Source organism: Notothenia rossii (genome assembly GCF_949606895.1).
Source record: "Notothenia rossii genome assembly, chromosome: 9".
NCBI classification, from domain to species: domain Eukaryota; kingdom Metazoa; phylum Chordata; class Actinopteri; order Perciformes; family Nototheniidae; genus Notothenia; species Notothenia rossii.
Window position 1 is genome coordinate 49,747,639 of NC_136907.1, and position 13,690 is coordinate 49,761,328.

General features: G+C 42.4%; 1 protein-coding gene across 4 annotated transcripts; it reads right to left on the reverse strand.

The window, feature by feature from the left end:
* Positions 1-14: 14 nt before the first annotated feature.
* LOC307017977 (V-type proton ATPase subunit d 1-like) lies at positions 15-8,386 on the reverse strand (the record flags this gene model as incomplete). 4 transcript variants are annotated; one of them, XM_079647982.1, is made up of 9 exons in its annotated part: positions 6,913-8,381; positions 6,105-6,238; positions 4,808-4,979; positions 3,861-4,039; positions 1,937-2,016; positions 1,679-1,756; positions 679-855; positions 513-590; positions 15-179 (listed from the first exon to the last, which is right to left on the reverse strand). In XM_079647982.1, the coding sequence occupies exons 2-9, from the start codon at positions 6,223-6,225 to the stop codon at positions 15-17; spliced, it is 1,050 nt and encodes a 349-aa protein (XP_079504108.1). In that variant the 5' UTR covers positions 6,226-6,238; positions 6,913-8,381. The 4 variants fall into 4 exon arrangements, with proteins under 4 accessions (XP_079504108.1, XP_079504107.1, XP_079504106.1 ...); XM_079647981.1 differs by having other exon boundaries at positions 6,105-6,242; XM_079647980.1 differs by having other exon boundaries at positions 6,105-6,279.
* Positions 8,387-13,690: the final 5,304 nt, after the last annotated feature.

A 13,690-nucleotide genomic window follows, 5' to 3' on the forward strand; every position in this document is an offset into this window, starting at 1 on the left:
CACGCTCCGTTAATTTATTTGAAGATAGGTATGTAGTTGTGTATCTTGGACTTCTGTCGCTGTGTGACACATTCTGCGATCCAGACAATGTTACGACTCTCCTGCTCCTTCAGTTTGATGTAGGAGTAAAATACTCCAAAGTGGAACTGTTGCAGGAAAGCAAGTGTGTTCAACTTCACCTGGGAAAAGGTAGATAATGAGAGTTCTAACAGACACAGAAAGGCACTTACAACACAAATAGATAGATAGATATAGTTATCCCAAAATGTTCACCAACATATCGTCAGTGAAAATAATGTAAACAAACTGCCTTCTACGGAAGATGATTACTACCACCACAATGAGGGCTGTAAACTCATTGTGATGTTATTTTCACATGTGGCCACAATCCTCCTGTGAGTACTTTCAAGGTACATTTTGTGTGAAATGTTGTGATTGGTCCCAAACTTCAACAGCTAGATTGCACATCCTCATGGGAAACTAAAGTCTGAAGAACCTTCAAATGATATTACCTCTTGTTCAAAGAATCTGTCTTCCAGAGTCTTGCATCCTGATTCTGGCTCAGGGTCATCACAAATGATCTTGTAGCCCTGCAAGGAGGTTAGGGTTCATGTTAACCTTGTTTACGACTTTGATTAAGTGCAGTCATAACACAGCGGGCAATGTGTTTGGACTCACTGGGTAGCAGTCTGCCACAGCTTTGACCTGCTCATGGTCCTCTGCGCTGGCCAGCAGTTGCAGTCCTTCAGGGTAAAGTTTGCCACAAGATGGATACAACACACTCCTGTCTGCTCCGCTGAGATCCGTCCCGAAGGAGTTCACTGTGATGATGAACGCACGCCTGTCTGCCTCAAACTGAAGCACATACACAGCATTTTTAGCAAAAAGAAATCTTACGTAGTAAAAACTTGAAGAAATTGTGAAGGAAATTCTACGAGTAATATGCTAGAAAACACAAAGAGGATGCTGGAGACAGGGAGCTGATGTCTAACAATTCTAAGATTTAAATGAAGTTTGATCATGAGGATTGACAATGACTAAAGAACAAGGAAACATAGATGTGGCCACCCTGCTGCCACTGAGTGATGCAGGAAAGAGTCCTACAACGCGTAACATTTGTTAGCATTTTTGGCATGGAGCATGTTCTTTACCACTTCTGGTTCCCATCGTCTCATAGTCAAAAAAAATGTAAACATGTTTTTGGTTAAAGGCTGCAAATAAGACTCACAAGCTTATATTTTCACGTTTTGTTCTGCGACATTAAATACACTACTCATGTGACAGTAGTTTGTTTATAGCTTTTTACTACTGCCGAATATCTTTCCACAATCACAAAGAGGTGTTCATTTGTGGAGAATATCCTGCCAAATGTGATTTTGTTTATCATATGATGCCCCTTCCGGTTAGCTACAATTTTACGTCATCACTGTACTACTCCAATTTGGAGCCCTTTCCCTTCATGTATTAATTCTGTGCAGCAGCAATTAGCTTTTTATCTAAAGATAACTCCTCAAATATTGGTATTATCAGTTCTGGTCAGACAGCTCTGTATGTTATTTGACTACATTTAAGTGAGATGACCATAATAAGAAATATGGGACTTAAGACCTACTTGAATGATTCCTAGCATGAAAAGGACGGTCTACGTCAAAATATGTATAAAGTCTATTCACAGTACCTCCAGGACAGGACACATTGTATCTCTTGTGGCTCCACCAAGGCTCTTGCAGAAGGAGTGGAAAGACTCTAAATATGCCTTTAAAGAAACACATATTCATCATATCTTTAAAAAAGTCTTTAAGTGTCTGTAACATAAAACCCTGACCCCAAAGGAAGAGGGTAAGCACATTGTCCTAAAACTCAACAGTCCAGAATTTATATGAACACACAGACACACACATTACCGCTTTATAGTATAATTTTACCCTGTAGTCACCTTAAACAGCTTGCTTCTGAGAATTTCAGCTTCCATTTCATCCAGGTTGGTATCGGATACAGCTTCCTGGAAAAACTGAGCTTTTACACAACAACACAGTGGTATCATTAGTCTCTAGCATAACTCAATGTCTGTTCGAGCAGCTTAAAGACCAAATTGGCCGTGAAATGATTCAATTCCGATGGAATATCCGTGTTTGTGAACTTTGACCGGTTGACCAATAGAAAATTGTCTTGATGATGGATGGATGGTGTTGACGGTTGAGGGAGCAGTAAGCCTGACAGTCAAAAACGGAAAAAGTCATAATATATTATTAGCTGTGTTGCTTGCCAATGTTTTCTCAGACCTATGTCCCTATAATTCACTCAATGCAACATTAAAAAACAATCCAAAAGAATGTTCCTCAACTTAAAGAGACTAATGATGGTCCCTTATATAACCTCACTTCTCAACTTTTTGGAGAAGGTGGATAAAAACACAGGGTAAAATCCAACCAAGACTTTCCTGAAGCCGTCCCTCTCCCGAACAAATACTGTTCGTTGACCATTTTGATTGCCAGTCAAGCTGGGCGTCGCTGTTTTGCATAGTTTTACTATCTCCAGAGTTGGGCCAAACCAACCTACAGAATACAAACTAATTCTCCCTCTCCCACCAAGCTGTTGTGCGACCGTGCCTTGATCTCATGTGCGACACAAGAGAGACATACGTTTTATAAAGTCTATGTGGTCAGCTTTCAGTTATTTATATTTGGCTCCAAAGTGAAGCTTTGTAAATGGCTATTCTTCAATAAAAACCAGACTATTAATACTGCCGGGAGGAAGAGTAAGCATAACAAATAAAGGGGGACTTTTATTGTTAAAACTAATAGGGATATAAATGAGTTTATCCACCATTTATACAGCCACTACTTAGATCCCGAGTTCCCGAGGATCAGGACACACTTTTAAGTGAGTAGTCCTGTTGAAGTGAAAATGCAAATCCATGTGTCGTCAAACAGATTTGAGCCAAGCCACTTCATGTGTTTGGAAAACCTCAATAGGCTAAAGGAACATTGAGTGAGGGAACATCGCCTTATGGGAATTTGGATAAATATGTTCAAGGAACATTGGGCAAGGGACAATAGGCTGAGGGAACATTTGACAGGGGAACACAGGGGCAGGAAACAGACTGAGAAAAGAATTGGAGAGGGAACATAGGCTAAGAGAACGTCGCGTGAGGGAACATATAGGCTGAGGAACCATGGGCCAGAGGGAACCCCGGTTGAGGGAACATAGACTAAGGGAAAAACTGAACACTGGGTGAGTGAACACTGGATGATGTAGAAAGAGTAGAGGTTACGTTGGGTGAGGGAACTTAAGGCCAAGTGAACACAGGATAAGGGAACATTGGCTAAGGGAACATAAGGTCAAGGTACCAAGAGTAGAGGGAGAATGTTTTTCTTCTTTTGGCAAGTCTTGATTGAAATTTGGATTAAATTCAGAGTGAAAAAGAATGGAGAACAGAGAAAATATAAAGACGCTTCGAGAGCTACAGTATTGTCACTGCCTGAACTTTACCTAATTGTTTAGCGCATTGAAAAGTTAACTTATGTACCGTTTGCGCCTATAGTCAATGAGTCTCCTACCTTCTCCACAATCACATATTTTATACAGTATATAAACACAGATGATTCCACTCCCACTTTTAGGTGTTAAACAATGATATATTTTAATATTTTATTTGATCTCCAACCAGAAAGGGTCCCTATTCATCAAACTTCAGTTTTTGAAAATGTTTCCTCCCCATTATAAAACAATTCAATTTTCACTTTAACACTGGAGATATAAAATCATCTCAGGTGTTAAATCTTATTTGAGAGTTTATCTATACAGTAGTTACCATCTTCAGGAGTTATAGTTAAACACAAATGATTGAATGACCTTACCCAGTGGTGTGTCCACCAGGATGGCCGTGTAGAGCTCAGTCGGGGTGCGAGCGATGCCCACTGCTGCCATCTGATCAAAAGCTCCTAGTGGGTGACAACGTGGGAGAACCTCTGCCACATCTCTCTGTTTCAGGGCACCTGTGATCAGCATCACCACATTGTCGATCATGTAGCTGTAGCTATGGCAACACAGAGTAAATAGATGTTACTTTATTTGTGTGCATGGCATTTTATATTACATCCCTTTTACTTAAGGCATATTGAACTATTTTAAATTTTAAGAAAATGTTTACCTATACATTGCTTTGACTCAATTTGAATACACATTTTGTGAAGCAGTGCACATTTTTAAGACGACGGCTGATGGTTGAAATGTCCACATTTGCTAGCTAACGAGCGAGCTAGCAAGTTGGAAACCCGTCGTATCTCTCAATTCACGTACTTCTTTACCTAGCGAATGCCTGGTTGTTGCTAGCTAGCTAGCAACGACCGTTCACTATTAAATGAACAGTTGCTTCTTTACAACAACACTACTGCTATGTTTATTAAATAGTAAAAATAATATAAAGTATATTTTTTAATTGTATAATGCTGTGTTCACCAGAGCAACTGCAATCTTGGCAGGTCACACAACTTCCGTCAAGTTACCAAAGTGGTTATCATTGAGTGCGTGAAGTCTCCAGCGTTTCACACTCAACTGTTTGAATGTTACGAAAAATCATCCCGGTACCTGAATTTTGGGTCACACTTAAAATAGCTTAGCTAGGTAAAGAAGTACGTGAATTGAGACACAGCATTTGAATCTTGTAGCACACAAAGATTTGTGAAATTAAACATTTAAATGGATTGGATTTGGGACTTGTAGAAAGCAAGATATATGGAGAGATTAAAACAGGAACTATGTCTTGTGATCTTTGTATAATTCTTAATGAATTACATTATCGTACGTTATATAGTCAAGGAAGGTGGATAATGGAGGCAGGGCGTTGGAGCGAAGGCAGCTGAATTCAGTCACCAGGTTCTCCCTCAGCTTGCTGTCCACCAGAGACACAGTCAGGTCCTCCTCAGACGAAGACAGCATCTTACCATAATCTGTGCTCTGCAGATGCAGCTTCATGTCTGGGGAAAGAAAAGAACATTTTGTACAACATTTATCGTCCTCATAGCTTAACTTGAGCTCAAATCAGTGTTTTTCCACAACGGCTTCCTGGGAGTTTGCATTTACAAAAGAAAAACAGGAAGTTTATACAGTATGTAATTCACACATAGCACTCCCTGACTTTTGACCAATTTGTTAAACGGATTTCAGCGGATGGCGGACACATATGGTGAAAAAGAAACTGCATTGGGTCTGTTAGGAGAACTATCTCAAAACATTTCCAAGATCCACAAACTTACAGAACTGGTGAGTGGGAGAATAAACATTCCTGAAAATATACTGTACACAGTCTTGAGCTCAACACTAACAAGTCATTTGTCTTCATCCACACTGACTTGCCCTGTAGCCAATGTGTCTCCCAGAAAGGAATGCCTATTACCTTGTAAGAAAATCAGATTACTGTTTTGAAAAACTGGGTCCAGGTTAGAAAAGATGATCCCTGTCAGTTACACTGCATTAAATTACCCTCTGATAGCAGACAACTGGCATGTTTCCTTTTTTTAGACCATTACTCAAGTCTGTCAAATGGTCTAAGATAGTATATTTCTTATGTTGTTTATGTAGGACCAGCATTCAAGTGTGCACCCTAAAATAACTCAGTTGAGAGACATTTTACTTTTTTACGTTATATTACGTTAATAATTTTGATTCACAAAAATAAATATTGTCAGTCTGATCAAGAAATGCTCAAAGTAGCTTGCACTACTTATTCCAAGTAGCTTTTGCTAGCCAAACTAGATGTCTCCGCTTTGCTGTAGTAAAGTCGTTTTTAATTGTCAAAGCTGTTGAAAAGGTATTTTTTACCAGTGGCCGTCAAACTATGCAAGTCCTCCCCATTTTTCTGAAAAATCTGACACTAAGAACAACAGTCATATCAATATTATTTGGAACATCTACAGTTTTTTTTTGCTCTAAGAATTTTTACTTTAATTGCCTTATTTGTATCAAATTATATTTTTTCACTTGTTTACATATAATAGTATGTACTCTACTTTGAATTTTCCTATGCTGTTCCCATCTGGATGTATACAGTTCTACCTCATCCAATGCCTGTAAATTAGCTTCCCCAACACCAACATGCTTACCATCAAGTGTGTCACACTGGGCCAGATTGTGATAGTCGGTGTCAGTCAGGATCCCAGCCTTCATTCCGCGGACCAGACCCTCCAGATAGCCGTGATCCTTGTTGAAACTGAGCTCTGCCATGGTGCCAATGAGCCTTTCTTTAACAAGCCCGAGAGCAGTTTAGAGAAATGCTGTCTGAGAAATTATGTTTCAGTGTTCAAATGAGTCTTTCTTTAGTGCTTTTTTTTAGCTGTAACTTCTGCATTATTCCCTGTCTGACTAATATTCATGCACTTATTGTCCCTTCCTCTTTGACACCAATAAATTCCATAACTGCCCGAAATATGTCCGCTGTCTCACTTCCTAGTACATTTAGTATGGCTAGTTTTAAGATAGGTTTCCTTTCGCATAGCAATACATCATTATAGAAACACCTTAATACGGGTAAAAGTCCTGCATTTTAAGATGATCTTAGATAAGATAATGAAAATAGTAGCATCAGTATACTTAAAGAAAAAAGTAAATGTACTATTATGATCCATTACATAATCAGATTAGATTAAATTTGATATACTTTATTCTTAATTAATTGGGAAATTATTTGACATAGAAGCATACCTCATTAGTTAAGAGTTGTTTTTGCAATTGTTTCCAATTGTCTTTTCTTTTTTTTAAATGCATTGTATTTTTGTATTGTGTGTTAAGGAACTTTCTCTCTGACATGTGCTATAAGTAAAGTCACTTGATAATGTAATAGATTAAGATTTGCAAAGTAACTAGTAACTAAATGTATTAAGATGTAGTTGAGTGAAAAAGTTAAATATTTACCTGTAAGATGTTGTGAAGTGATACTGTGAAATGGTGCTTCAGTGCAGGACTCAAGGAAATGTACATGGGGCCTTTCTCACTTCGGTTAAATGGATTCCTTGCGTTCCTCACATGCGTAGTTTCCCTGTGACTAGTCCCTCCCACCAGGGAAGTATGGAGGGACGCAAGGAAACCACGAGAAGCAGGGAAATTAGTTTTAAGAGCAATGGGACGTCCTTTCCTCCGGAGCGTCACGTGAAGCGACGTCCGTTTGTGATGACGCTGCACAGCTGATCGTCTGACAGTAGCCAGCTCTGTCCCCGTTATTTCGACACACACCCCCGCCTCTGTTAGTAGCCTACACATTTACTTACACAAACATTTGTATCATCAACGCCATTCTTAAAATGTATAAACTGTAGTGCCGAGGACATGGAGTCGGAGGCGGTGCAATGGAGATGTGAAAAGGGGACTTTAATAGAGAGCAGAATAGAACATGTTGTCGGGTCACAGCCTGGGTCGACAAGAGGAAGAGCCAAGAGGGCACACACCATATATAGGCAACACATAAAATGTCCGTGCGGGAACAATAGCCGCAACTGTAGTTCCCAGTTTGAATTATGAACCAGTAGTTAAATACGTGGTCACCACACAAGCCCCCGGCTGGTCGAACCTCCTCTCCGGCACCAGAAAACTCAAAAGGGCCGACAGCCGTTAGCACTAGCCGTTAGCACTAGCCGTTAGCACTAGCCGTTAGCATCAGCCGTTAGCATTAGCCGTTAGCACTAGCCGTTAGCACTAGCCGTTAGCAATAGCTGTTAGCAATAGCCGTTAGCACTAGCCGTCAGCACTAGCCGTTAGCATTAGCCGTTAGCAATAGCCGTTAGCCGCTAGCTAGCAGCCATGGGTAGCTGCTAGCCGTCGTTAGCCCCACGTGGTTAGCCGCTAGCTGGCAGCCATGGGTGGCTGCTAGCCGTCGTTAGCCCCACGTGGTCAGCAGCCGGGATGTGCAGCCGCACGCCCCGAAGAACAAACCCACGAGGTAGCAATGGGGTTGCTGGTCGACCCAGCAGGTCGTGCATCGTCCCCCCGTTGTATAGAAAGCCGATGCGGGAACGGCGAGCAACGTCCCCAGCCTTCTGCGGAGTGCGCACCGAGCCTCAGTCCGCGTGCCGGTGGCAGCCACGGACGTCTCCGATCAAACCCCGGCATCTCGAGAAAGGAAAACGAGTTCCTTTTGCCGTGTTCGGCTCCGTCCAGGAAACTTCCCAAGACGTATCGGGGTCACCAGTGTAGTGCCGAGGACATGGAGTCGGAGGCGGTGCAATGGAGATGTGAAAAGGGGACTTTAATAGAGAGCAGAATAGGACATGTTGTTGGGTCGCAGCCCGGGTCGACAAGAGGAAGAGCCAAGAGGGCACACACCATATATAGGCAACACATAAAATGTCCGTGCGGGTACAATAGCCGCAACTGTAGTTCCCAGTTTGAATTCTGGACCAGTAGTTAAATAAGTGGTCACCACAAAACGAACAATAGTTTGATTAATATTGATTAGAGTGCACAAAATAAATAAAATAATTGAGAGAAGAAAAAGAGATATGTTATATATCAAAACCCAGTTAGATTAACATTCATTGGATTGCACACTTTGTTTGTTTGTTTGGATATGTAGCAAATTAACATTTTAAATAGCACTTAATGACTGACCGAATGGAAATGATAATAAATGAAAATGTAAAACGAAAAAAGCGATCATGAAAATGTTTCCAAAAAATGAATACAATGATTTTTGACCACTTTGTTGTTCAGACATATCAGATATACTTGTAACTAAATTATACATTAATTGAAACAAAACACGGTATAAACTGAGGAGTGACTCCCGTGAGGTTCATGTATTTTCTTCACTTCGCTGGGAAACTGCTCTCATGTCAAGAAGCATCACATCAGTGCATGCACTGCATCGTCCAATCAGTGAGCGATACACAGTAAGGGGGCGGGGCGAGTGTCTGAGGATTTCATCGGAGGATGGTCTGGTTGTTCCTCGATTATAGCTCCTCCATTATCGCTCCTCGCTCCTCGCTCCTCCGACAAAAATAAGGCCATTGGGACGCTACTCAAGATGGCGCAGACAAATCAACTTCCGGTGAGACAGAGACCGAGGAGAGAGGAAATGAAAAATAAGAGAAGTGAGAAAGGCCCAAAGTCTACACAGGTTTTTTAACTCTGATTTGTGTATTGACTCCATACCCAGGGACAAATATATCTCCTTTTAAAAAACAGTGTATCAATATAAATCAAAAACGATGATGCTCTTTGGCTCGACATCATGCAAAGATGAAGCAAACTCTGATCTCTTATTTAACAAACCATACATCAAAATGACCTGAGCTGCTCTTGAATGGTGAAACGCTCACAATATTTATGGGCATTCAATCTCAGTTTATACTTTTTTGCATGTGTGAGCATGTGTGAGAAAAGACCGATGCAAAATCAGGTATCAGAATACAGATTGTGGGATATAAGGCAAGGCAAGGCAAGGCAAGTTTAGTTACAGTATATACCACCTTTCAACACAAGGCAATTCAAAGTGCTTTACAAACATGAAAGACATTAAGAATATGGCATTTAAAAACAGCCATTAAAAATCAAAGATAATGAAATAAACATTAAAAGTAAAAAAATACATGAATAAAAGTTAGAGTGCAGTGTAAGATATGAATATTTCAATTAAAAGCAGATTTAAAAGTAGTAAGAGTTGCAGAAGACCTGCAGGTTTCTGGGAGTTTGTTCCAGATATTTGGAGCACAATAACTGAACGCTGCTACAACAGCGGTAATTAAAGTTTCAAAGTCTCAGAAATGCTACAACTACTGTCACAAACTGGATGAATGTGAAGTATGTTGTTAAAGGAGGATGAAAGCGTAATTAAGGAGCACTATTGGAGTGACTTTGATGGCTATTGGACTCAGGATTAATTCATTTGGATTCCCGCTGAAGAAATTAAAGGACGGCGCAAGTGGAAACAATTCACAAAGGGATTAAACTGTTTAAAACACATGCTCAAAGTAAGCCGGATTTTGCCGATGTGTTTATGTGGATTCAAAAGTCATAAATAATCTAGAAAATGGAGGAGACCGATCTGATCGGAGCAACTGTGACAAATAATCCAACTGAAACCGGCATGGACAATGACTATGTTCTGAAAATGTGCTTATCCAGAAAAGCCTGGTTTGGACACTTTACGGGCAGAAGAAACATTTCTATTAAAGAAAGAATTATACCTTTTCTTTTTTTTTATGCCTTTAATAGCTACTAACTTGAATTTGTATTCAAATTACAGGGTGTCCGAGGGGTTTTAAAAAGTATTAAAAGTTGAACAATTTAGCGAAAATTAAGGCTATTAAAAAGTATTAAACGGCATTTTCCAAGGTATTAAGAAGGTCCACAGCAACGACCACATGAAATACCCTCTAATTTACTGCAACGACATGTCGGGAAACCCCCTTAAGGCGGCCCCATGCATAGCGCGCCGTAAAATGCTGCTTCTTATTTTAAGTTTCGTTGCCTTGCTCCGCCTGGAGGGGAAGAGTGTTTTGGGGCGCCACTGATGGTGATGAAAGCTGGTTTGAGGGGCCCACAGACTCTAGAATCGCCACTGTCGATGGGGATCAAAGCTGGCCGGTCCCACATGCTAAGTAATAGCCAGAAAGCTGCGGCGTTTAAGACCCGACTCTCCCGATGCCTCCCCTGACTGCAAGTCGCTGGCACACACCGCTGCAGACTCTCTGCACGGAGGAGCAGCGGAGTCCGGCCGATGCTGCTCCTCCAAGGAAGAGACACACGTTCACTAAGCCCAACTATATCCGGTCACAGTGATCTGCTATTTTAAAGTAAAGTCAACACATATCGACCCTAAAGTCTAGTCTATATTAAGAACGAGAAAAGTGTTAACATATTGTTAAATGTAAGTATTAATATGTCTGCATGTAACTGCACTATAACTGTTCAACAGTAAGAGGGCGCTATAGGCGTAAGGAGGCGCAGCTATTGTAGCTGACGTCAGATTGTTCCCTCCCCTTCTATCTCTCTCTCTCTAGCTCTCATGGAGAGCAGGTCAAGTGGTGCAATGCACATATGAAAATAAACCACGCCAGTTAAGACTAAAGAATACCTCGTCGTCATGACCAGTTTATTGCTATACATGTGACTCTGTCAACAGGTTATGGGCCCAGATCACGGAAGAGCGAAATAACGATAGCTAGTTAGCTGAAAAGTTTAGGCTAGTTTAGCGGCGGGAAAACCGCGGGACGCTAAAGCTAAGCTAACGGGCAGCTAAGCTAAGCTACAATCAAAAGATGGCGACTAGAGGCAGAAGCAAGTGGCCCACGTTTGACGGAAGGGCAGAAGAATACGAGCTCTGGGAAGAGCGGATGTTGTGCTGTATACACAGAGTGGGGCTGAAAGAGACAATTTTGACGGGCCTCACGGGAGAAATAACGGAAGCCGCGCGAGCCCTGGATACTAAGCTGAACGCCGACGCATACTGCGAGCTAGCACCACTCCAAGACAACACGAGCTTGGGGCTGATATTCCGGGACACAAAGGACAAAGGCCGAGCGAGTCTAAAAGTGTTAAGAGAACACTACATCGGCAGAGGTAGGCCCCGGATTGTATCCCTGTATATAACATTGACCGCGCTGAAGAAAGCTAACACAGAGACGGTGACTGAATACGTCATCAGGGCCGAGCAGATCATCACGGCGCTCAAAAGTGCAGGAGAAGCACCGAGCGATGGATTAATGATGGCGATGGTTATGAGGGGACTACCGGAGATGTATAAACCGTTCACACTGTTGATGACGCACGGTTCAGCGGACATGCCGCTGGGGGAGTTTAAGGCCAAGTTGCGGAACTACGAGGCCTCAGAAGACTCAGACCCGGTCGCCGACGAGGCGGGAGAAAGGGTAATGAAGGCCCGGGCAGCGCCAAAGAAAAAGACCGGACCCCCGACGGAGATGGCGTGTTGGCGATGTGGAGAAAAGGGTCACCGAAAAGATAATTGCACAAAAACTGTTTGGTGTAGTTTCTGTAAAACTTCGGGACACGCAGACAGAGTGTGTAGAAAGAAGCGCGAACAGAGCGCTCGGTACGCGCGCGTGCAAGATGGCGGCTGTGGACAAGATGGCGGCAGCGGTGGACGTGAGGCGAGTCGAGACGACGCCCGGAGAGCAGCGGGAAGAGAGGACTTCACCTTCGGGGCGCAGACAGCATACGCCAGCTGGTCAGCGCAGCAGCAGCAGGCCAAAAGGAAGGGACTGATCGTGGACACAGGTGCGTCGTCCCACATTATCAACGACAGGAACCGATTCAAGAACTTTGACAGCACCTTCGAGCCGGAGAGACACAGCATGGAGCTGGCAGACGGGAAGCGCACTTTCGGGTTGGCGCACGGGAGAGGAGACGCACAGGTATGCCTCATAGACAGTGAGGGGCGCCGGTGTACAGTGACGTTGAAGAACGCCCTACATACCGTCCCCCCAATAACTATTTTCTGTCAAATCTGCTACTGCAAATGGTGCCAAGGTGTTCTTCAATGAAGGTAACGATGTTCTTGTTGAGCCTGACGGTACGAGATTTAACATTGAGGTGTACAAGAGAATGTATTATCTACAAACAGAATGTAATGAAAATGATGTGTGTAATGTCAGTCAGGATATTCAGACATGGCATGAGATCATGGGTCATTGTAATTACGAGGATATACTGAAGCTGCAGGCGGTAACAGTAGGCATGCACATTAACGGCGAAAAGCATAGACCTAACAAAGAATGTGATGTGTGTATAAAGGGAAAGTTCACTCAAACACAGTGGCGTTTTCTCCTGGAGGCCAAGGGAAGCCAGGCTTCCCCTGTTTTTTCGGATTGTAGTTATAATTTTAATAAATAAATAAAAACACTTCGTTTAGTTTCGGAAATTCTTTGTGTGTTGCTGCCGGCCCGTCTCTCCCCCATTCTCATTGAGTATTTTACAAAGAGTGAAACAGCGCCCCTCTAGATGTTATGGTGAAACAGTAGATTGCACTCTCTGTTGGGAGAGGAGGCCAGCCGAAATTTGCTTCCCTTGGTGAAAAAAAATGGAGGGATTGACCAATCAGATGAGGCTCACGTCATGCCCCTGCCAACCTGTGATTGGTCAGGGCCATGCCAAGGGAAGCCAGAGGCGGCTGGCTTCCCTTGCCTCACAATCCAATCAAATCGCATCAACTTAGTGGTGCAGCGACGCGTCCCAAAAAGCGGAAGTAAGCTGCGCTCGGTTTCCCTCGACAAAATAGCAATGGGATTTCTCCATAGGATTTTGGAAAATAGCTCGAAAAAAGGTCAGTGGAAAACGAACCTGTTAGGTAAATGCACGTTTTGTTCAGTCGAATAATATCCACATGTCTACCCTACTTTTATAATTTTCGAATAATAAATCTAATATAGAAAAAATAGCGTCACTGCACCACTCTCACCCCCGTTAGAAAGTAGCAAGCAACTGAAGCAAGTGCAATTATGGAGGGTAGAGATTCGGAGTATTTAATCAAAAATAATTGTACTAAACTTCCGCTGCAGCAGCAACAACAAATACAATCTGATGACAGGCCAATGCCCAAACTGGAGCTGTGTACAGCGAGGAACAAAGGAGCGAATCGGACGTAAAACGTTAAAGGTCTCCTGATTTAGTTTGTGAATGAACGCTTATTAGAGTTTCGGCTGGAGAGTGCGTGCGGACGGACCTGTCGGTCAGATAACAG